Raw genomic sequence first — 26,652 nt, forward strand, 5'->3', positions numbered from 1 at the left:
AACGTCTTTATTCGAAACAAGTTGATAATGTGACACTCAATAAATAACAGAATTTCTACATGTCCAATTCTGCCATCAGATTGTCCTGCCGAATCTCAAAGTAAGGGATGGTCTAGAAATACCAGGGTCAGGCCATGATTTAGCAGTATCGAGGGGTGAGAAGCGCCATCAACGACTGCGTTTTTTGTACTGTTGAATATTGTCGGCTTAAAAATGGACACGTAAGCACGAATCGTAACTGATCGTCGACAAACCGTTTCGGCGAGATCATAGTGAAAACAAAAACGTGATTCGGAAAGACAACCTCTGAAAATGAAGTATACTCATAACGATTGTGTAGTTCTTTTTTAGGTACGTACACGTGTTGTACGGCACGGTATGCTGTTTCATAATTTTTCTCGAAGTACTGGTAGAAGTCGAGTGAAAGAATAGACAAACAGGGTGCCTACTGAGGTAAACCTTCACGAAGAGAATGATTTTCACGTACTCGTGTTTCTCACGATCAAACAGCTGAATTCGAACAGTACGATTCACGTTCTTTTTTTTTTTTTTTTTTTTTTTTTTTTTTTTTGTCAACATACAACGAACACACAAAGTCTCATGATTTTAGTTGCAGCCTCCTCTTGCACCGTCTTCGCCACACTTTCGCAATACGGTTACGTGCCGACTTCCATTCGTCTGAAAGCATGAAACGTATGAAAAGTTCGAGCTTCGGCGATTGAAATTCCCGGAAACAAAATTTCGATCACCGTCAACCTATGAAATAGTGTTTATACAGATATCTTTGCTCTCTTCTCATCTCATCATTTCTCGCATATTATACTTAACACCGCAATACATAAACGTGAACATTTCTACGGTTAAATTTGCAATATTTTGCTATCAATAGACACCCTGAGAAAGAAATAGAACGACAGAAAAGAAAGTTACGAAACAATACTGGAAAAGACAAAGGGAAGGACAGAAGTTTTTTTTTTCTTCCAAGGATCAAGTAGAGTTTCGTCCGACCGTAGAGTCTGCTATTTAAAAGTTTAACACAGTTCTGGATGCATCTCAATAACTTAGAAATCTCTAATATGCAATACGTTTAGTGTTAGAAAAATTTAACTAAATAAAATACTTTATATAGCAATTCACTCTAAAATCGAAACGAAAAGAATTGGTGACAGGGCATAGGGTAAAGTAAAGAGAATGGCGTGAGTCGAGTGTAGAGAGAGAGCCGGTGTCATATTTTGTAAGCACCCTCTGTACTTACCACTCACTCATGCGTCGCCAACATGTTCCTTGCAAAGGAAGAAGGCTTTCTCGGATCGAATCGATTACTTCTGCTTTGCGGCCATGAAATTGCGATCAATGGTGTTACTTATCGTGATTAACATTATAAAAACGTTTAAATCGTAACGAACTTTTTAGGCTAGTGGATAGAATAAATGTACCTCTTGTCGAAGTGGAAAGAAAATGATAGAGGTAAGTATTATTCACTTAATGTTTCAAATGTTTCCAGGAAGCATAATAAAATCTAATACAGACGAACAATTTTAAATGCATATACAAGGTGTCCCAAAAAGATGGGACAACCCGCAACATGGATATTCCCCATGCAAATACAAATCGAAAAGTCCTTTACCGTTTTGTAATCTGAAGCCCCATTTCCGAGATATTAGCAGTTAAACGAACTCGACTGAGCAGTTAACGAGCAGTTGAGTGGTGACTTAGATCGCGCGCTTCTTGACTGTCTGCGAGTACGTGTGAGTTCGTTTAACTACTAATATCTCGGAAACGAAACTTCAAATTACAAAACGGTAAAGGACTTTCCGATTTGTATTTGTGTAAGGAATATTCATGTTACGCATTGTCACATCTTTTTGGGACACCCTGTATATACAGTGTATCTCACCACCTCTGTCCATCTAAATATCTTGATTATTTCAAACAATATGAGAAAATGTTACTTACAGAAGTTGTAGGGTTTAAGAAACTATATAATATGGTATAAACGGTATTTTTGCAAGTGGAGGCGTATAGAACATCTAGAGGTCACCTTGGTTTTTTTAAATGGAATGTCCAATTTTTTATGCCGGACTTCGATAGATTGGCGTATTCTGAGTATAAAAGTACTAAGGTGCATTTGTCCTGTAACTTACGCGTTACTGAGATATTTTACTTTTTTACTATTCGCTGTTTACATTTGACATAGTATGTATATCCTCGAATACGTTCCATAATGAAACTAATAGAATGAAAACAGTCATATATCTCAGCAATGGTAAGTCTTAGGACAAAATGCACCTTAGTAGTTTTATACTCAGAATACGCCAATCTATCGAAGTCGAGTATAAAAAATTGGACATTCCATTTAAGAAAACAAAGGTGAGCTCTAGATGTTCTCTACGCCTCCACTTGCAAAAATACCATGTATACCATATTATATAGTTTATTAAACCTTACAACTTGTGTAAGTAACATTTTCTCGTATTGTTTGAAATAACCAAGATATTTAAGTTTTAAAGAACACTATAATACCACTCCTACTTAGCATCATATAAATAACTGCTCAGCTACGAGTCTCAAAATCATTAGATACTATATTTGAATTCTTTACCACGAAAAGTTTAATAGAATTCAACTCCCTGCCCGTTTCTTTTCTGTTCCTATAAAAGTTACCCGTTTTACCCTAAATTGTTCCAACGACATTACATTTCCCACGTTTTTACATTTTCGCAAGGGAACATCGGGGACTGATACACTCTGATTTTGATGAAACTATATAAATATTTATTAAACCTATCTAAGAAGATAGCTGTAATTCGTTCGTGCCTGTTTTCCCCTTCTATATACGTGCTTATAAGTCGTAAACAACAAAAGATATCAAAAAATGGTTGAAATAAAAGTTATACCGTTTTTTGAGATTTATAAAGCTGCTATTATCGATTAAAATAAAATACAGTTCTTTAAAAAGGAGGAAAAGGGGGAGGATTCAATTTTCAAAAAATAATTTTTTCAAAAAAATTTACACGCAGTTTTATAGAGCTCAATAAACTGTATAACTTTTATTTCAACCATTTTTTAATATCTTCTGTTGTTTACGACTTATAAGCACGTACATAGAAGGGGCGGCTCGGATAAAGGCGTTGATATCTGTCTCAAAGTGAAAAACGGGCACAGACGAATTACAGCTATCTTCTTAGATAGGACTAATAAATATTTATGCAAAGTTTCATCAAAATCGGAGTGTATCAGCCCCCCCCCTGTTCCCTTATGAGTAGAATTCCATTTTATAATATTCTTAGTAATTTTTAAACAGTTTCACGATTTTGTAGCATTAAAACAAACACCCTTTCTATAGCATGCAACTGCTTCATTAGTCCCAATTGTGTTTGAATAGGTAAAACTTTTTTGCTGAACTGATTAATTTATACAGAAATATTAAAATGTAATGAACTTTTTACAAGTATAGGAATATAAGGAAACAACTACTGAACATAAAAATAAACGTACATTGTACTGTTAACGGAAAAAAGATTAGGCATGTATAATGCCATAAAATTGCATGAAGACGAAGCCTTATTAAATGCTGCATTATTTTTTTTAGTATGTTCCTCTATCATTTTTTCTACACCTCTACGCGGTAAAAAGTTATAATCTGCATTCTTTGTCGGGATCACTCTATATATATATACAGTCTAAAATTTTTTAAACCCATTTCGGAGCTGAATTCAGCGCTCGAAAATAAAATAAGTCTGGTTTTTGCCCTGTTCTTAAATTTCTCTGGTCATTTCTGCGTTTCTTCTACTTTAAAATCGATGCTGATTAAAAATTTATGTATCAAACAACTGAATAAAATTATGTAAAATTCCTGTAAATACAACAGTACCTGAATTTGAGTAACGAATTTCCTTAAAATTAATATTACGAGGAACCACATTTCTATTACACTTTTTATTTGCTCTATTTAAGGGACCCTTCATCAGCGCGAAACTAGTTATTTACTGTCGAAAATAATAAACGAGTAAGAGATTACTTAATTAATAAAAATTTTAATTATTTAATTGCCAATAAAAATATTAGTATCCAAATATCATAGATTATACGACATCAACAGAGAGTTTTTCTAAAACATTTACTGTAAATCGATTGCTAGAGAGGTACATACGTTTATAAAATCGACCCTTAAAAGGAATTCTTCATACATGACCTCCGCCAATTTTAATGAAACTGACAAGGAAACATACCGAACTGTCCGTCTTTGATTTTGATTAAAGTTGGTGAATATATTAAGCAGGTGAAAATAAGGGATACGTATTTTTTTATAGTTGCCCAATCGCAAGTCGGAATTCGCGCGGTCTGCGTATTATATAACAATTTACCAAACTGTAGGAGGTACATCTATCATATTATGCATCAATGGATTCAGAAAAAAATTTCGGTTCTTTTTTGTCATTATGTAAATTTTAGTAGTCTCTTAAAATAATGCAATAATAAATTTTTTTATTATAAACAAATTACTTTTTACAAAATCTGTGATCATTTTTTGTTTTACTTCAAGAAATCATGAAACTTTTCCCTAACAAGTTTTCTTATATCTGTAATAGTCTTCGAAATACCATTTTTCTGCTGAAACTTCAAAGGGTGATGTCACCCCCTAAACCTTGCGATTGGGCGGCTATAAAAAAATACGTGTACCTTATTTTCACCTGCTTAATATATTTACCAAGTTTCATCAAAATCGGAGACGGACAGTTCGGTATGTCCCTTGTGAGCAGGATCGTTGGGTATACATATGTGGAGAGACATTTGTAAAATATTAGCCGTAGGTGGCTTTTAAGAAATTTGAAGTCGAAGTTTGGAAAAATAGTCTAGTCCGTTAAATACCAGTTACCACGACTGTTTGTCAGTAATACCGTTGGCGGAACGACAGCGTAGTGGTATTCCACTTTTCTTAACACACATTTTTTGTACGCGCAGACACAGTCAAGAAGCGCACGACCTACGTCACCACTCAACTGCTCGTTAACTGCTCAGTCGAGTTCGTTTAACTGCTAATATCTCGGAAATGGAGCTTCAGATTAGAAAACGGTGTCCTATCGATGTGAGTCAGAAATGATCCGATTTCGGACGCCCCGTGAGTCCAGTACTCGGATCGTTAAGTACACTTTTTAAAAAAATGATATTAGTCTCGGAAATGGAGCTTCAGATTAGAAAACGGTGTCCTATCGATGTGAGCCAGAAATGATCCAATTTCGGACGCCCCGTGAGTCCAGTACTCGGATCGTTAAGTACACTTTTTAAAAAAATGATATTGTACATGTTTCCTGTATCAAATATTTCACTCTGTCCGATGGTAAAATTTATTTCGTTCTAAGTCGTTTAGTTTTTAATATAACAGTCTAAAAATGATATTAAGTTTATATTTCGTTCCGAGCCAAACAGTGTGAACTCGATTATATTGGGGAATTAAAGCAAAGCCTCAATTTCTACATATGGATACTTGTCTTAAATCCATTCAATAGTGGTAGCGATTAATCCTCGCTCAATTCTTACCGAACAGTTCCAATGTTACAAGGCTTTCGCACCTTTGACTTGCTCTCCTTTAAAAAGTTTGAAAAGTGTGACTTAATACACTCTGGCTTTGGGGGCCAGATATACAAGGTGAATTCTCACTGGAGGGGTCGAGAGGCAAGCCGCGTGCTTTGTCGTTTAAAATTTGCTAGCTACGCCTGCTGAGCAGTCTATGTGTGGGAAAAGGCAGATCGAGAACCGACACTCGTTCTGTTTCTGTCACACGCACTCTCAACCCCTCCAGCGAGATATTCGCCCTGTATGGATAATGTATTCCCCGTCACAACCGACGCAAGCAGACGCAGAACGAGGGGTGCCCAAAAAAAGGTTACGTGCCCGGGTATCGATGACGTAACAGTAATGCAACGATGAAACTTTTTTATTTTTGATCTTTTGTTAATGAAACTTTTATTAGTATATTCGTGAGATTTTTCTAATTATGATAATTCCAAACACGACAAAATTTGGATCATATTTACCCATGTAGAAAGTGTTAACTCTCCAAGTACTGAACGTGGCGGCCGTTGCAGAGTCATTTCTGACTCACATCGATAGGGTACTCTACTTGATTCACATTATGTCGTGTTTGGTATCATTTTAATCAAAACAATCTCACCAACACGTTAGTAAAAGTTTCATTAAGAAAGAAGCGAAGATGAAAATGTTTCATCGTTGCATTAGCGTTGTGTCACCGATACGCGGAAGAGCATTTACACTTTCAGTCCTCCGCTCTTTTTCGCTCACTGTCCTTTTCTGTTCTGTAAGATTGTTTTCGTCAGACGTCGGCCGATCTGATTGGTTACTGTGCGACCACGCAGTGCTTTCCGATCCACGGCCGAATCGTCCGAAATCGATGCCTCTATGACCACAGCTCAACATCAGCTGCGGAGGCTCGATCGCTATTCACGAGTGGTGGGAATAATGTTTCTGTCTGGTAGTTGCTCGCAAGGTGGTCCCGAATTACGAGCAATTAAGTAGTCTTTACTGTACTTGTTGTATATATTTCTACTGTTACATGTATCTATTTTATTAATGATAAGTATGCGAGAAAATATAATAGGTGAGGTGAAAAATATAATAGATGAAGACTTTAACCCAGGTAAAATAAGTGGCATCCAGTACGCTGTCGTTTCGTCAATGGTAGGTATTACTGAAACAGAGTCGCGATCACTGGTGTCTAACAGAATAGGCGATTTTTCGAACTTCGATTTCAAATTTCTCAAATGTTTATTGCCATGTACGGTTAATGTTTTACCAATGTTTTCCATACATTATATATACCTAATATAGTGTAAAGCATTCCTTATTAGTAGTTTTACGCTACTTTCCAGTCTCAATTTCATTCTATTAACCCAAAACGTATTACATTATTGAAATACAAATTACTTATAACTAACTGCGAAACAAGGCAAAAAAAAAAACATGTTTTTACAGGCTTATTTCAATGCTTTCATGCGCTGAATCCATCTCTGATATGACTGTGATATGTTATGATACATCCTGTACACTGAGTAGAAAAGATATAGCGGAATGTTTACAAGTTCTCGTAGAGACATGTGGTCGTAAATTAACACATCGAGCAGCAGCACTGATTGATTCCACGTCACTCACGGTCGTGTCCTGCATTCTGTTGTAGGGTTACGGACAGTAAAAGAATGACGATTTATGGCCAACGTTATTTCATTTACAAGTAGAAAAACTGCAAATATTAATTACTAATTCGAATATAATGATTTAATATTTGGAAAATATTTGGAATTATTATTTCTATACATTGTATAATATATTGAAGAGCCGTTCTTCGTACGGTCTTGACCGAGATTTTAAGTCCTTGCCACCTCATAGTTCTATCAATTCACACGTCTTAACACCAAAAACGTGTTTACTTACTGCTCGACTGATTTTACGACCACGTCTTTGCGAGGACTACAAAGCTACTTCAGTGACCTGTATGATTTTATAACAGATAGAAATACGCATACTCATTTATAGCCACAATCCACCATTTACTGTTCTGTTTAAGTGTGGTACTGAAAATTCGTACTATATCTTACCTGGTCATAATGCATTATATAATGCTAGAGATTCTTGATGCTTTCAGTTAGGTTTCACATGGCACAAGCATCAAGAACTACTGGAACACAGTGTACAGTGATTGTATCATACAGTCAAAAACAAAACTTCAATATACCCTTTAGTGTAAGACAAACTATGCTCAAAATTTTCATTGAACGAGCATATCCCTTACCGAGGACATGTAAATATAAATTACCGCGCAAAAGCAAGCCGACTCGATCTGAAGCGTTAACAAAATAAATGTTGTGACAAACTAACCTGAGGCGACAGAATGTTCACACTGCGGCTCACGTTTGAGTACTTTTCTCATGAAAAGAATCGAATAGTCCGAATGAATGCTACTTCATAGAATATATTGAAATTAAGAAACAGCTAAGTATATAAAAACTCTTACACCGTTAATATATACATTTAGAATAAAAAGAATAAAATAATTTTCTAAAAGAAGAGTAACCATTTCAAGGACTAAGTGAAAGTGAATGTCATTTCCAGCTGCAGTGTGAAGCGCCACCTTGCCGCAATCGCGTCACTCCAAGAGAACACTGGTGCAGAGGCTGAGAAACAGCGCGTGGAAACGGTCTACCATAAAAGGTAGATTATATAGATGTTCACTCTGTATAGACTTATCAACTGCAAGATTTACCACCCATCAAGACTTGATATTTCTATCACAACAAGTAACGAAGAATTATTATGTTTGACTATACAACAATACAGTGTCTGCATTAGCAGCTCACGAGTTTTGCTCTTACAACCATCGACAACACAGTATCATTCTTTCATAAAACTACTGTTTCAATAGCAGGTACACGGATAATAATGTGATAAAGATCGACAAAAGTGGTCATACTTTGAATTGCTATTGCATCTTTTAAGCGAACAACAAAGCTTCTTTCACAAAAGAAAACTAACTCTATGTTGTTGCTCTGGCAAAACAAACTTCTTCAAGACCAAGGAACTAATTTGCATGACCGTGTAGACCGTATGTAAAACTATGTAATTATTTATTTTATATTTATCTGGCAGCAAATCGAAAAGGAATAGCCGACCGTTTCCACTGCACCTGATAAACCCTCTCAGGCATTGACGTGATGTATTTTGCAATAACATATAATTAAAAAAACAAAGAGTTTGCTAACTTCGTATAAACTTCGTGGGAGAAGATGCGTCAAGTGCAGCCGCGGCCGATCAACGAAGTGTGTCCACGCGCGAAGTAAAAAGTTTTACGCGTGCTTCTTCCCTCGTCTCTGTCAGGTCCGGACCCTAAGAAAATTTAGGGGCGGGCCCAAAGCACGAAGTGCAGTGGCGGGTTGGACCCGTCCACAGGAGGTGATCATCTGAAGCGTGGATGCATCATCGGAGCCAACATGGGCGCACCAGGAAAGCCCATTGGGGTAGCAAATGCCGGGTGCATGGCGCCCGGTGGTAACGCTCCTATCATCCCTGTAAACGACAATAAATTATGAAACAATATGTCCAACGCCGGTTATCACCCTCCCATTCCATCCTTCGATCTTTTATTCAATTATTTTTTAACAATCTGTACATAGTTTTCGTATTTGTACTTACATAACTCAAACGTATCAACTACATGTCTGTGTTGCCTGCGAAAGCATGCCCCCCGTCCCACCCTCTTTCACTCTCTGCCCTCCGACCCCCATCACTTTCTCGCGGTCGCTGTGTGTGTGTTGTGCTTGGGGGCGGGAGGCGTGTTCGTGGAATGTACACATTGCTCTCCTGTTTGTTAGCTGACTTCTTCTTTATTTTTTTCTGTGATCGCGTATGTTTCAGGAAGTAGACGCGACACGGAATTATGAAACGATCGTATATAATACTTATTTTAATGTATAATGATGGCGTTCTTTCCAGTACATTCCCAATAGGTCCAAAGGATTTTTACTCTTCTGAACGAGAAGATGTGTGACAGCGGCGCCAATGCCATTTCCACAAATCAAATGAAAACAATTTTTCTTCCGTTTAGTAACAAACCGGGTTATCAAACCAAGATGACTCTAGGCCAGGAGTGGCCAACAGGTGGTTCGTGAGTCACACAGTCCCCCTCACCTACGGTCTGCTCTGTTCTGTCGTAGGGGAATGTTCCCCGTCTATATCTATTGCGCATGATCAAGATCGGCACACGGGACATCACAGAGGCTAGAAGGTGCGTGCGCATGCTCCGACCGTAGCGCCCTGCACGCCGATCCCCAATCATCGCGCAGCACACCTGAGTGATGGGGAAACGGACTGTGATAGTAAAGACGATCTCGACCTTGCCACATGTTGGTCAGACCTGCTCTAGGCTATTCATTTATCTACTTATTTTACGCAAACATACGCTTTAAAAAATGATACGGCTTACCTACCACAAATAAATAAAAACAATAAAAGAAAAATTTATTATCTTAAAAGTGAAGGCGATCCATCACCTAAACACATCCTATATCTGCTGGAAGGATGTGCTCTTTTGTAAACTGATGTAATGACAGAGACTCGAGTTTCCTCATGTAAGTCCTACAATATACACCCGAACAAAGGTTTATCATTAGCAGCCCACCTACGTCTATCCAGCAACTTTATCAATACGTATTGCCAAACTATACAAGGTATTGAGCTCAGCATGCAGTGTGCCACATACGCAATACAGGTCACAACAAACGAACAAAATGTGATACCACACAAAACCTCACACCATACGAAGGAAGAAACTCATTCGATGTATGTACGTTATCTCGTGATTTAAACAAATCGCTTGGCTGCCAGCCGATCTTCCTAGACACTGCTCCATAACCGCTTCCAAGAAAGAAAAAACGGATCTACTAACATAAACTTAGAATATTATTGTACTTGTCTTTGAATATTCCGATACTACAGTCTAGGTATAAATTTAATGTCCACAAAGAATTTTAGGTTGTAGCAAAACGAATTGGATTAAACCTTGTTCTGACATCATTTTTAACATATTTATGTATTAAACACAATTTTCATTGTATTAATAGCTTCTTCCTCATTTAGCAAGGTTAGACACTTCCAGCATTAAATACGTAGAAACGAACCAATCGCTATTACGCGTCTACGTGAACCATAAACATGCTGGGTAACGGAAAACCGTTTATTGCGAACTGACTCGATTTTACTAAAATCATTTATGTGACACAAAAGCTAGTCTATGGTGTGAGGGAGATGCATTACGTTCGTTCTTGTTGCAAATTTGTTTACGTTAGAACATATACCGCAATAAAAACAGTGGCAACGAAAGATAATCCCTTCCTTTTTACTTTTTTAAGGACGGTATTTCTAAACATTTTCGAAAGAAGTTTTTAGAATAATTAGTAAACATACATAACTATATGTTAGTCTAATTACTTTACCACCGTATTTGTTCTCGTTGATAAGAAAAAATGTAATGAAAGTGCGAATCGGAAACTTTTTTATATACAAAAAGAAAGGGATTATTCAATTGTCATCGAAATTATGTATTTCATTTAGAATAACAACTTCGAACGACTGTCAGTACTGTGCTCAAAAAGCGATTTTTTCACTACTGTACCACAACACTAGGATTTCAAGCTATATAGGGTGTCCGCGCTAACACTATACAGGGTGTTTGAAAATTCACTGTCACGGCTACCATAGCGTTATTCAGATGTGCAGAAAAAAGTAACGCAAAATTGACCTTGAACTTAAGCTTCAAGGTCAAACTGTTTTATTATTGCATCGCATTCTACTCGTCACGAAGATAATAAGTCTGAAAGGAACCATGGGTCGCAACTCAACCGTTCTCTTGGAAAATTATGTTAAAGTTGCGTTAGCATTCGGACTCGCTTTATTTGCAAGTTACTTACATATGTCAGTCAAAAGCAAGGTAAATAGCATGTATTGTCGCGCGTAGATACCCCATTATTTCTCTCATTTCTTCCGTTTTATCTTTCTTGCTATAAAACGTTCGCAGGTTGCTATGAAACATTTTTAATTTTTGTTCTTAATGAAACTCTTATTAACATATTGATGAGATTTTTCTGATTAAAATGAGACACTTCTTGATCACCAATTTGAAAATCGCGTCGATCTGAATATACAAGGTGTCCTACAATTACTTCGACTCTAGGAAATGAAGGGTGCCTGAGATGATTTGAAATAACATTCCTTGGCAAAAATGTTATCCGATGCTTTGTTAACGAGATATTAACGAAAAATCCTGACCAATCAGAGTGCGACCAATCGTAGTGCGTAGCCAACTTTACCGCAGGAAAGCCTCGGATAACATTTTTGCCAAGGAATGTTATTTCAAATCATCTCAAGCACCCTTCATTTCCTAGAGTCGAAGTAATTGTGGGATACCCTGTATATTCAGATCGACGCGATTTTCAATTTGGTGATCAAGAAGTGTCTCATTTTAATCAAAAAAATCTCATCTATATGTTAATAAGAGTTTGATTAAGAACTAAAATTAAAAATGTTTCATAGCAACCTGCGAACGTTTTATAGCAAGAAAGATAAAACGGAAGATATGAGACAAATAATGGGGTATCTACGTGAGACAATACATGCTATTTACCTTGCTTTTGCCAGACATATGTAAGTAAATTGCAAATAAAGCGAGTCCGAATGCTAACGCAACTTTAACATAATTTTCCAAGAGAACGGTTGAGTTGCAACCTATGGTTCCTTTGAAACTTTTTATCCTCATGACGAGTAGAATATGACGGGATAACAAAACAACTTTGACCTTGTATTTCAAGGTCAAGGTTAATTTTGCGGTGACTTTCTTTTGCAGATCTCCACCGATCCAGAGGTGTAGAATAACACTATGGTAGCCGTGACATTGAATTTCAATCACCCTGTACAGTCCGTTGTTTCCTTAATTATTCGAAACGCGACAAAACTGTTTATATATAATTGAATGGCAAGAGGAGGGCTAATTAACAGGCTATGTCGAATTTTTTTGAACATTATGATTTTGAGAGATATGAAGGCCAAGTTCGGTATTTTAAATGGAATTACATATTTCTTGTTAGATCTCAGTAATCTTTAATGTATATATCCTGTTTCGAGTAGTTTTTGAGATATTGCGCTTAAAAATTTACTGATTGATGTGGCACTTTAGGCGCAAACAAGATCACCTCTAGTGCTTCCTACACGAGCAGGCTTTCTTCAGTTGCAAATCAGTAAAATTGTAAGCGCAATATCTCGGAAACTATTTGAAAAGGGGTGTATACATTAAAGGTTACTGAATTCGGCTTGAAACGCATTATCAAGTGATCTAAACAAAATATATATAATTCCATTTAAAAAACCAAACTTGACCTTCATATCTCTTAAAATAATAATGTTAAACAAAATTCGACATAGCCTGTTAATTAACCCCCTTGTGCTATTCAATTTTATGTAAACAGTTCTGTCGTGTTTCAAATAGTTTCAGTGAGCTAATGGCAAGTGACTTTTAAGAAGAATATGGTTTAGTGAAGGTAAGTCTTTATAGAGAAGCCAATGAAATGAAAAATTAAAAAATTATACAGGATATTTCGTAACAGGTAGCAGAAAATTGAAGGGGTGATTGTACATACCAAAGTAACAGGAAAATTAAGAGTAAAAAAACTGGGCTGCTGAGCCTTCGTTATTTAGATATAAGCATTGAAAAATTAGGGTCTGAACTCCCTGAAACCATGCCATCCACAGACAACGATCAAGCACAGGTCAACAGAATAGAGAGACATATAGTGCCGTAAAAAATCAATGAAGACCATAAACATACCTAGTAGAAACTGTGGGAAGTTAGACGATATTCGTCGAGACTGCAGGAATCTATATGACTTTGTACAGTATTGAACTTATTTATTCTATGAAACCCTTACGGGTCAAAATCTAAAAAACCTGCACCTACACAGCGAGTTTTCATTAGAAAGGTCATAAACAATTCAAAAATGACCATTGAAGTGCTACACTAATTACACCAAACAAAACTGAACTAAATGACATTGAAGGAACAGTTTTAAAAAATCGCTACAGTAATACGTTCGAGACCGCATTGTGCATGTAACTTCGAGTTCGTTTATCAGAGATAAAAAATCCGAGCAAATTTAGTTAATAGAATGAATTATCTAGTGCCTGATCGTTCATTATCCTGAAAAATTAATTTACGACAAAATGGCGGCTGTTCAAAACCGCAGTATCGATGTTCGCCAAAAAAATCGTTCAGTTTTTATATACAAAATAAAAACTACGCAATGAAATACAAAAAGCCACGATCAGGCACTAGATTTTTGTGTATAGAGTCTACCAAAGCTGAATCAGTTCGGTGCAGGAGTTCTCGAGATATTTTGGTCACCGATTTTGAAAATGTGGTTTTGAGAAAAACACGTTTAAAGTTTCAAGTCAGGTTTACAACCGAATCAATGCAAATTTTTTATATATAGTTATTCTTAGTATTACGGCTTCATATAGCCTTGTGTATTAGTAAATACACACAACCATAAATTGCATTGGGATACAGTATTTATGATTCACGCAACCCCTAGAAAGGGATTCGATCATTTTATATCTACTCCGAAACTTCCAAGGCCGTATATTTTAAACGGGCATAACTCCGCCAATTTTGGTCGCATGAACTTTAAACTTTCACACGACATTTCTACAATAATGTACTGTAAGAAAATATTAAAAACCAAGAATCGTTTTTTTTTTTTTTCAAAATTTATAGGTAGGCATATCCCCTTAACTTTAGTGTAGTTGGTGTAGCACTTCAATGGACATTTGCGTTGTATTTGTGACCTTATCAATGACTGCTTGTCGTATATATGTAAGATCTTTTGTAATTGGCTGTGTATTTGTGAACTTTTTGATGAATATTCGCTGTGTATGTACGTGTGCAAATTTTTTCAGTTCGACCCGTGAGAATTTCATAGAATAGATCAATTTAATACTTTACAAGAATTTTCAATGTGACGTAGATTCTTGTAACACCGACAAATATCGTTCAATTTCCCACAGTTTCTACGAGATATGTTTACGGTCCTCATTGACGTTTTACGGCACGGTAGCCTCCTCTGCTCAGTTGCCTCGTACTTCCTGGTTATTCGCGAATTTTCTAATTTCAAACAGTTTGCACATCAATTTTTAAAAAATGAAGGCTCAGCGGCACAGTTTTGTTACTTTTTAATTTTCGTCTTATCTGGACATATAGATTCAACCGTTGAATTGTCTGACATCTGTTACCGAACACTATACATAGTCGGTTATTAAGTTCTATCACAAATCGACGAATGATCACAAAAATTAAGAACTTGTATAAAAGCAAAAGGAGGACATTTTGAATAATTTATATGAATATCTTTACGTGAACAATGGTAGAATACGTTCCAATAAATTGTTTTTCCCAAACATTGTTATACTCTTGTTTATTATCAATACCGTATGTGAGAGAACTTATTACCTGATTATGTACATACAGAGTGATCCAATTTAATATCTTAAACGCAATTATCTCCCTTACTATTCGCTGTTGGAACTAATGTTTGAAACAGAACTTACTCTATTTGTAGGTGGAAGTCCCTTAGAAATTTCAAGGTGACCTTTTTTTTTTTAATGGAATTACATATTTTTGTTTAGCTAAGTGTGCAACCCAATCCGAGACGAGTACATTGACCTATAGTGTGTTGGTCTTTCGTGGTCACTGATGGTTATCTACGATCCTTTAAAGTCTTCCACCGTTGAACAGCTCCAAGACTTTTCACACCATGAAATTTTTTTGCCACGGTTATAAACGTGACGCGAACTTATACAAATGAAGTGATTTATGCTGGGGCATCACACCGTGATCGGTTTGAAGAAATCAGTATTGTTGTGGCTATGTAGTATCACACGTTTTTTGTTTCGATAACAAATCAATTTACGACAGTAGATTGTACACCTAGCGAAATTATTGATATGATTTTGGTTTTGGGGGAATGTCAATAAAATTATAGGGCAACTGCACCGGTTATACTGTGAAAGATTTCCAGATCGCAGACATCAGAATAATGTGGGGTTTTTTCCAATTACAGTTGTGGAGTTGGTGCTTTCGAGGAGAATTATTGCATTAAAGTGCGAAAATTGAAATCATAGTGAATTAGATCTAAGGTACCCGAAATTTTCAGGTTCTCACACGCCTTTAACGAATACTAAATGGATTGCTTGCCGCATAAAGAATCATAACGAACGGTTTCCTTTGATGACAAAGTCAAATTCCGCAAACAAAATTCAATCTTTATTAAAAAGGAAAACAGTCACGTGAGAGCCCTCTACTATTAACAGCACTGCTTTAACACAATCGTGAATCATCGTGAAACACCAACATATCATAGATCAACGTATTCATCTTGGAATGGGCTGTACGGACAGCTAAACAAAAATATACAGGGTGTAACGAAAATGTTGGAGAACCCGGAAATGGGAGATTCGTGAGGTGATTTCAAACAAGTTTTTCCGTAGCAAAAATGTTATCAGAGGCTTTGTTAACGAGATATTATCGAAAAACCACGACCAACCAGAGCGCGAGTCTGCCGGCCGAGGTTCCGCGATATCGTTGGCTACGCGCTGCGATTGGTAGCCAATGTTATCGCGGAAGCTCGGCCGGCAGACTCGCGCTCTGATTGGTCGGGGTTTTTCGTTAATATCTCGTTAACAAAGCCTCAGATAACATTTTTGTTAAGGAAACAGTTGTTTCAGATCATTGTAGGAACCCCTCATTTCCGGGAGTCGAAGTTATTTTGGGACACTCTGTATAGTTCCATTTAAAAAGCAAAGGTCACCAAGAAATCTCTGAGGGACTTTCACCTACAGAAGACTTGTGTTCATCATAAGATGAGGGACTTCTTATCACGAAGACAAGTCTTCACTAACAAGGAGAACTTACAGGTCGGCTAATCGCTTTTGGAATGACACTATATACAAGTTATAGTACACATACAGTGTTACAAAACCCTCATTGGTTTCCGTAGAATGGGCCTTCAATTTCAAGTTATTCTAGTTTAAAATTTTGTACGCATTTAGTCATTCATTTACGTAAAGCATTGTGTTCACTTCAATTAATTTTCATACGACCAATTTTAAAGTGTTCATATTTTTAAACATATGTCCATAAAAAGGACAAATAAGGCTATATCCTCATTTTTTCAAATTTTTAAATAGTTCCCCGGTATAAGAACATGGACGTTTATTTAAAACAATTGCAAAAGAGATGGTTAAAAAAATTTTTTTGGTACTCTTATGTCTCCACTGTAAGTACCCGCAAAGCTCATTTCGATCAGTTTGTTAGTTCAATCGTTATGACTTATTGAAAAAAGTTTGACCCTAAATTTCAAACAGCTGTAAAATCAACGATTTTTAAAATTTTCAAAAATCCTTCGAGATACGTTTAGATATCGCTAAAGACTACAATATATCGAAATTTGAACAAAATCCGAAATGGTGCTCCAAAAACTGTTCGATTTCGCGTGGAATGACCCGGGTATTAATTTTAATTTGAGCACCTAAATTATTCCGCTACTATTGAAAGTAAGAAAAAATTACGAAACAGGATGTACATGGATTTAAAGCGTGCATCTGATAGTGATAAAATGTTTTATACTTCTTATTACGTTTACTTCTGCATTCTTCAAACTGAAGCTAATTTTTTCGCCCTCAAGGTCATTTCAAGGACATGGTGTGTAGGTCTTTGAACTTATAAAATACATGTTAATATGCAAAAAAATACGATGACCTTGAAAAAACCGTTACAATGACCTTCACAGGATTTTTTTATCTCCATCACATGCACGCCTTAAAACCATGTATATCCTATTCAGTCATGTTTTCTTACTTTCAATAGTAGCGGAAATAATTTAGGTGCACGAATTAAAATTAACACCCTATATAGTGTAATTCCAAAAGCGATTAGCCGACCCGTAAGTTCCCCTTGTAAATAGAAATCCCTCAGAGATGTCATGTACGTATGTACTGTGCAAAGCTGATGAGATGGGAAGCGGGACGGCACAGGGGCAAGAGGGCCACACCGCTCGTTCTACGTAAGTCTGCCTATCACGTTCTCCTCGATCAATGGTTAATACTCCAGAACGATGCGGCATTACTTTGTTATCACTCTATCTCACTCGGTCTCAACGTGTCCTGTTCGCTCTCTTATCAAGCGATGCTACAATACAGTAGAACTCCGCGTATCTGAACTCCATTTATTTCATCGAAACTTTAGCGAGTACCCTATCAACAGAACTCCTACCGAACTCTTATCATCTAAACGACGCCCGAGCGTCACTCCAGTTATGTGAACGTCTTTAGAATGCAAGAAACAAAACAGAATCATACTCTAAAAGAGTAAAAAGAGAAATGCGCGTGATGAGTCGGAAACTGCTCTATCCAAAGAATATAATAGTGCAAAGCCAACGATGTGTTATATAAAAAAGAACGAACCCGAAATAATGAAATATCAAGTGGAAGCGGCAATAAATGGCATGAATAAAAACAAAAGAAATGTTTTTGTATTAATTTTGCACTAATTTTTGTATCTACTAAATAATTAATAAATTGATTATTTTCAAAACATGGTATTCAAAATTGGTACAAGCAGAAAAAATGTGTATTTATGTGAATATGTGATTGTATCCACTTAATTGAACGAACAGTTGTGGAGAGTGGGGAGAATAGGTGGACCCCTATTATTTGAACGGCCCGATTATATGAACTGTGTGTCCCCCGAGGAGTTTAGATACGTGGAGATCTACTGTATATGATCCAATTGTGTGTGAGCGCCTTGGCCAATAGTTTGCTAGAGTCAAAAATGCGTGTGTAACGAGGTGTGCCGCTTCCACTCCGACCAATCTTATCCACATTCTTTCTGTTCATCAGCTGGTCAACTCTGCACAGTATGTATATATGTGCGTTTGTATGTATGTATGTATATACAGGGTGAAAAAAGTTCATAACTTCTAAGATAGGTAGTACTTGCTAAATGATGAAAAAAAAGTCCTAATAAACATGGGTCGAAAAATTAATATTTTTAAGAAATTAATATTTTTAAAGTTAAAAACAATTTTTTGTTTATTTCATAACGAGCGACTTTCTCGTGTCGAGAGCTATCGTACCGTATGAAAACAATGCATTATCTTATCATTTTTTCTTTTCCTGGTTAAACAAGGTTTTTCAAAACTTTTTTGTTACAATTTTCTTCGTTGTTTCCATACGGTACGATAGCCCCCGAAGCGAGAAAGTCACCCACTTTAACCGAAACAAAAAATTGTTTATAACTTCGAAAATATTAATTTCTCCACACACGTTTATTAGGGCTCTGTTTCATCAGTTGTCTAGTATATTGGTATGGATTGTATGCATATACATACCAAGGAGTGACTGGGTACCCTGCAAACGCACCGTTAGGCATAAACCCTGTCACAAATTTTGGCATATAGATGAATCTTGAGTGTGCGAGTATCTGAACAGTCATACATCTTTTTTCCCTTCTTTCTTTTGTAATTTCGAAATCGGAATATCTTTCGTGTATCTTATGAAAACTGATTCCTGCCTCAAGCTTTTGATATTCATTTATTCATAAGTTATTCTTAGCCATTGGACAAGTCCAACTTACTGCCATAGGAATAGGCAAAGGTTGTTTAGTGATGGATGATATGTAAAGGTATTATGAATCTCAGATGAAGAATATTTTTATCTCAATGATAACTCTATATTTATAACATCGTCATATGAACGCCAAGTTTCTCAGTAAACTTATTACTCGTAAATACGATCTGTTTAATCGGGAAACATTCAAGTCTCTTTACATTAGATCTAACAAAATCATTTTACTATTACAACTATAAGTAAACATTATGTACATATATGTGATATATTACCTAATTTTGGCACTTTCATTCTAAAATTATATACCTACACACATGTATGTGTGAATGTATGAACCCAAAGAATTTAAGCCTGACTTTTTTATATCCTTCAAGCAAAAAATAAATATAAAATCATGAAAATGTCGAATTAGAGAGAACTGAATAATGATACATTTAAGAGAGAAAAAATAAGTTAAATGATGCGTATCGTTGAAATATCCTAAATGATTCGAAAGTAAAATACTGACGAGGACGTATCAAAACAATTCCAAGTAATTGAGACCCTCTAACTGATAAATGGATCATATTGGAATACCCTCTCATTGGAATGGGACTGAACATATAAAATTATAAAGACTTACCTGGAGGCAGGCCCATGGGGGGCGGTCGCATCATGTTACCTCCGTGAATCAGAGCGGGTGCAGCTAAAGTCATAGTAGGTCGCATTAGCGGTGCCATCAGAGCAACAGAGCTAACAGGCATTGCAGCTGATGCAGGAACCATTACTGCTTGTGGGGGTCGCTGAAACCTCTGTTGCTGCTGAAGAGCATTTAATGCAGCTTGTTGTCTTTGTTGTTGATCCTGAAATGCAGCAGCTGCGTTAGCAGCAGCAGCAGCTTGTTGTTGCTGCTGCTGCTGCTGTTGTTGTTGTTGCTGCTGCTGTTGCTGCTGTTGTAAAACGGCAGCTTGCTGATTGACATCAGCCTGTACAGTTCGTGTATCCTCGTTTTGTCGCCGTTGATATTTCGGTAGTCTTGCTCTAATTTCCTCCTGAAGTATACAACGTTATCTTGTTTAACTTTCTGGGTTCTATGTAAACATTAAAATAGTGATTTATCAACTCACTAGACTTAAATCCTCTGGTGGATGAATAATTTTAATGGCAGCACTAGTAGTTGCTATAAGATTTACTTTTTGATCATTTCCAATGTTATTACTAGTGGTGGTATTACTATCAGCAATGCTGTACGCAGGGAATGTTGGCTTAACTGGTCCTATAGATCCGCCAGCTATTGACGTAATTGGTTTAAAATCTGTGCCCAGAGGAGAAGTGACAACTGTAGATGCGGCTGTTGAAACAGCTGCAGCGCTTGGAAATAATGGCCGAGATGGTGGAAGAGATGCACCTGATACTGGTGGTTGCATACCTGGAGGCATACCTGGCATTCCAGGCATCATACTACAAACAAAGAGAAAATTTATCATTATATTCTCATATCTCCTATTTATTTTTTCCTTACTCACACTACTTATTGGATAAAAAACTTTAAAATTGTATTTACCTAATTTGCATTTAATTACTATGAAAAAAGTTATTCTTCTTTCAGACTCTCTGCTTTTGAAAGAAAAAAATATACATACCCAGGTCCCATGAAAGGTGGACCTACTGGACCCATAGGTCCCATCATATGGTGCATGGGTGGTGGGAACTGTCCCATTGGTGGCATACCAGGATGACCTCCCATACCTGGCATTACACCTTGCATCATATTTGAACCTGTAGGCATTGCTCCCGGTGCAGAACCCAATAGACCCTCTGGCTTTGCTTTTTTACGAATGGGTTCATCTTCACCAGAACTCGGTGATCCTGGCCTGCCTCCATTCCTTTGCCTTTCATGTTCTTTTGCATCATTTGGTGGTATACCTTCCATGCCATAAATTTCTATTTCAATATTACTACGATTTGGCAATGAATTAGGTACCTTATCTATTGCTTCTTTATGTACCTAAATATAATTAATCCAATAGTTATTTACTAATTCAAATTCTGTTATAAACTTACATTCTACAGCAAAAAATTCATTACCTGCATACAGTGTATACTAAGTCCTGGTCCCGTATAAAGCTTTTTATGACAAATATGACATTTGAAGTGTTTTGCTTTTTGGTGCTGAATCAAAATTTTCTCATCTTCAAATTCCCTATTGCAATACCTTATAAAGTTTATTAAGGAAATTTACACAATTTAAAGAGGATTTGTATACAATTCTATTCCATACACATACAGTATGTTCGGTTGAAGTGTGTAAACCGGGAGACGAAACTATTTTGGGACACCCTCTATGTGGGACCAAAAAATGGCGCGAATCCCACTTTACGGGACTGCAAACCCTAATTGAAATGCTTAACATGGCAATAATAAAAGTATATAGTTTTATTTGAAAAAAATTACATTATTATTAAAATTACTGTAAACAACAGTTACAAAAAGTGCATGTAATTTTTTTATACATCATATACAGTTTGTAACATGAAATAACTTTCATATGAAACATTTTTTCGCATTCTCCATGTAGTTACAGAAATCATAACGTGTACACCCAATTCTGTTTGTACACGATAGATACGTTCCGGAATAATGCGCTTAAAAAACATACTATATCAATGTAGAAATAGAAGATTGGTTCCAGACCTAAAAGAACAGCAAAAATAATAGAATAAACCACATTAAAATTCATGTTAGAATCTTATCAGTTTTACTTGTTTGCACTTTTTATTTTATGAAGATTGCACATGTATATAAAAATGTATTATACAGGGTTTAACAAAAATGTTGGAGGACCCGGAAATGGAAGACTCGTGAGGTGAAACAAGTTTTTCCATAACAAAAATGTTATCTGAGGCTTTGTTAACGAGATATTAACGAAAAACCCCGACCAATCACGGCGCGAGTCTGCCAGCCGAGTTCCTGCGGTAACGTTGGATACCAATCGCAGCGCGTAGCCGTCTCACAATTAGTAAATTTCATTTCTGCTTTTATCTTACTGAGATAGTCACGTATAAACACTAATGATAACTGAAATACTGAATCATGGACAAAATAGGCGATTACGATTCCATACGCAGAATCGGTCATGTCTATAAACATTGTCACGTAAACTCCGCGGTCTTATAGAAATCTTTGCTGGTATTAAATTTCCTACTTGATATTACGCACAGACCATTTTCAAGAAATAAAATGAAATTATTCGTTAATTATTAGGTTTATGGTGAATAAAGGTCAGTACTTTTTTACTGAAAATTGAACGCTCTTTGATATTTTGGCATAAAAAATATAGCATACCATTAAAAAAAACCAAGTTGACCTTCAAATCTTCGAAATGCCTTCACTTACAAAAAAATATATGCGTTACATGATGAATCCCTACAAATCATACAAATTTTTTATAAAAAGTTGTTTCATACAATGCATACTTTAGAAGTTATTCAGGGTGAACAAGTTGCGTGGTCCACCCTGCATATCCCCTGCTACGGTATAATTTTTGTAGGCTGCATTGATAGCACTGAGCATTTGACGCACATTTATAAACGTGTTATTGTTTCTTCTACGACACTCCATAATGCAGAACTATTTGTTACCCATTATTAATGAAGTCACTGATAAGTAACACACTAATAACACACTATAACATAACTCTAAATAACATTAATAATAAAATATCACCACTCTACATTTAATATGATATTATTGCCACAATAAAATCATAACAAAATGAAGAAAAAATAAATGATTCTACTATGTTAGCAATTATAACAATAATGGATACATGATAAACTTAAATAAAAGGTAAATACTTCGAGTGAGACTCAAAGGAAATTGACAATCGCTTGGAAATGTTCTCGCTTTCGTTGCAAAAACGATTCTGACCTTTCGGAGCTCTTCGAAGTCTGTTACAAATTTTACGTGACCATTTTCCAGAGACACTCCTCTGTAAGGATAGGAATGGACAATAGAGAAGGCAGAGAGATCTTCTGACATCTGCAACGCACGTGCGGACATCTGGACTTAAGTAAGTGAATACATTGGGTTAGTCTCACGGTTACTTTCTTTATTGTCCCTTCTTGTCCTCACGAGGAGTGTCTAGAAAAAGACATGCAAAATTTGTAACTGACTTCGAAGAGCTGCGAAAGGTCAGAATCGTTTTAACAACGAGAGCGAGAACATTTCCAAGCGACTGTCAATTTCCTCCGAGCCTCACTCGAAGTATTTGCTTTTTATTTAAGTTTACGATATATTCATTATTATTATAATTACGACCATACTATAATCATATGTGTATTTCCTTCATTTTGTTATTATTTATCGAAATAATAATAGTGACAATAATATCATATTAAATGTAGAGTGGTGATGTTTTGTTATTAGTGTTATTTTATAGCGTGTTATTATTAGTGTGTTACTTACCAGTGACTTTGTTAATAATTTGTAACAAATAGTTCTGTATTACAGAGCGTCATAGAAGAAACAATAATTACACGTTTATAAATCCGCGTCAAATGCTCAGTGCCATCGATGCAGCCGACAAAAATTATACGTAGCAGGGGATATACAGGGTGTAACAAAAATGTTGGAGGACCTGGAAATGGGAGACTCGTGAGGTGAAACAACTTTTTCCTTAGCAAAAATGTTATCCAAGACTTTGTTAACGAGATATTAATGAAAAACCCCGACTAATCACAGCGCGAGTCTGCCGGCCGAGTTCCCGCGGTAACGTTGGTTATGAATCGCAGCGCGTAGTTAACGTTACCGCGGGAACTCGACCGGCAGACTCGTGCTATGATTGGACGGGGTTTTTCGTTAATATCTCATTAACAAAGCCTCCGACAACATTTTTGCTAAGGAAAACCTTGTTTCAAATTAAAAACGTTAATGCACCCTGCTAGGTCTTCTGTCCTTTTAAACATTGTATTGTGTCAGTTTAGACTACGGGTACGCACACCACTGTGGCAGGCCCCACCGTTTGCGTAGATACGTTCGAGTAGTGGTAGGCCCATGTCTCTACGTGTGACACTACACAATCAAATCGCTGTGAATTCTTTAACAATTTTTCCTGACCGTACGATTAATTTGCGACATATGGTTTCCTTCAAACTCTTTCTCTTCTCAGTACGCAGAATACGTTGATGTAAGAAAAAAAAATTAACATCAATTTTCAATGTTATAAACAATTTTGCGGCAAGCTTTTTTAGAAATGTCCATCGATTCAAGGGTATGGATTCACCCTCTGAAGCCATGACCATTAATTTTTTTACACCCTTACCCCACCTCGCGGAGTTTCTCTTTTCATAAATCAAAAGCAATGCACCACGCGATGGATGACAAAGGCCATATATTGTTTAAAAATATTTCTTTTTCGATCTGAATTTCAACTAACCACAAGGATGGTTAAATCTATTTCAGATATCTGTGTATTTATAGTGACAGTTTACGCAAAAGCCTGGTTTAGAACTTCTTTTGCTCTTAAAGCAACAAATTCAGATTAAAAATTTGTCAAGTATTTAGCTCAGTATAATATTCTTGATCCCCAGATATCTAGTGTGGCAATTAATAAATTTAAAAATCAGTTCTGGTATTTCAAGCTGTAGTATTTGCTTTCTTCAATGAAAAAGTATCTTTTGTTTATAAAAGAAAAATGATAGCTATCTTAAATAATGACGATACTGTAAATAATTATAATGAGAAGTGAGTTAAAAAGTTTATATTAAGGAATGAGAACACTCATAAAATAACTGAAAAAGAATTAGAATATTTCGTTTCTTTGGAAACGAAACTATTTTTCAAGAGATTTAACATAAATATGGAATTTTGAATACGTTGTATTCTTTTAGATAAATAAAATTCCATAACGTAGTTGGAACAAGATGCCAACAAACAGAGATGTAAAATAGTAAACAAATTAGGGGTAGTAAATGATATAACAGAGAGATCAGTTAAATTAATGACTGATTACAACAAATATTTAACAAAAGACCAGGAACAAAAAACTGCAAATTATACAAGATTATCGTCACTGCTACTCAGATGCTAGAAAAGATACATTAATGCAACCATTCTCACAAGTTATTATAATATAAATAGTAATTAAAGTTAGTGTAAATAAACCTGTGTAGAATATTGTTTATTGCTCCTCTTGTATTCTTTTCTTTAAAATAGATATTGTGTTGAATTAAAGAACTCACTATTTTTCCAAGAAATTTCTTGTCATCCACACGACGTGCAAATTAGCCAAGTGTTACACATATGCATAATGCAAATTTACTAGTATTCAAATGCTATTATCTTAAAAATGGATGATAGTACGAAAAAAGTTATATAGAGAGAAAGTATAGAAAATTTAATGTTCTTTTAATATTATTTAAACAGAATTCAGTAAGACTTACCATTTTTAAGAAATTCTTTATAAACTCCAAAAACATTGATATATTCAAAACTTTAAGGCTTGGTCAGCACCCATTCTGTTGTATGATCTTGTAGTCTTGTAATAAACTTTTTCAGGATATATCTTTTCATAGAATGGGCCCATATCAAATGGTAAGAGCAAAAGAAATTGGATGTTGGAAAATAAGGGCCATCTTAATGTATACAGATATTTATGTACACATACATACATACATATTGTTACATATCTAAACAACAAACATATTTATCAATAAATGTCTCAATGTCTTTATGTCTAATGACCCATTCTGAGAAACATAGGTAATTACTTATATTTTTAAAATCATTGCTTTCCCATATGCAAGTGAGTTTAGAGAACAACATAAATTATAAATGATACAATGTGATCTCACTTGTTCACAACTTTGTAAGCATTTACAACGACTTATTAAAAATATTATTTTCATTAAAAAGAAAAAAATTAATACCAAAATATGTATAAAATATATATATAAATAATAAACATAAATATCATTAAAAATTTCACATTCCTATATGTAGCTCACAAAATAATATTAGTAGGCCATCTCAAACGATCATAAAGTATTTAAAAAACATATAGGTCACAAATGTTTGGATTAAAGAAAAGTGATTTATAAATGGAGCTCTCTTATAATAGCATACAAATTACAACATTTAAGTATAGTTGCTAACGATAGTTTCTCAAAGAATCAGTCACTTTTTTAACTTATTCAATACATTTATCACGAATAAAAAAATATTCTTCGATAACAATTACAGGCAACACAAAATATAATACGATATCAAGATATTTTCAGTCTATCTTCAATCCAACCATTATAAAATAACAGAAATCATGACTACGATTTGTGTTCTAAAAATACAGTTACGTAAAGTATCTTCTAATGAAGGCTGTTTTGGAAAAGGATACCAACACCAGGGCCTTGATTGCTTCTTCTTTTTACGTCCCAT

At 35.7% G+C, this 26,652-nt stretch overlaps 1 protein-coding gene across 2 annotated transcripts; it reads right to left on the reverse strand.

Moving 5' to 3' along the window:
• On the reverse strand, positions 1–26,652 carry LOC107191376 (BUB3-interacting and GLEBS motif-containing protein ZNF207). 2 transcript variants are annotated; one of them, XR_001516275.1, is made up of 7 exons: positions 26,612–26,652; positions 21,307–21,433; positions 20,862–21,226; positions 20,346–20,679; positions 19,862–20,270; positions 8,775–9,078; positions 1–678 (listed from the first exon to the last, which is right to left on the reverse strand). XR_001516275.1 is itself a non-coding variant. In XM_015580408.1 (6 exons), exons 1-6 carry the CDS (start codon positions 26,650–26,652, stop codon positions 8,969–8,971), a joined length of 1,386 nt encoding a protein of 461 aa, XP_015435894.1. In that variant the 3' UTR covers positions 8,613–8,968. The 2 variants fall into 2 exon arrangements, 1 of the variants encoding a protein (XP_015435894.1); XM_015580408.1 differs by lacking the exon at positions 1–678 and having other exon boundaries at positions 8,613–9,078.

This window comes from Dufourea novaeangliae, unplaced genomic scaffold (assembly GCF_001272555.1).
Source record: "Dufourea novaeangliae isolate 0120121106 unplaced genomic scaffold, ASM127255v1 scaffold11, whole genome shotgun sequence".
In the NCBI taxonomy this organism is placed as follows: domain Eukaryota; kingdom Metazoa; phylum Arthropoda; class Insecta; order Hymenoptera; family Halictidae; genus Dufourea; species Dufourea novaeangliae.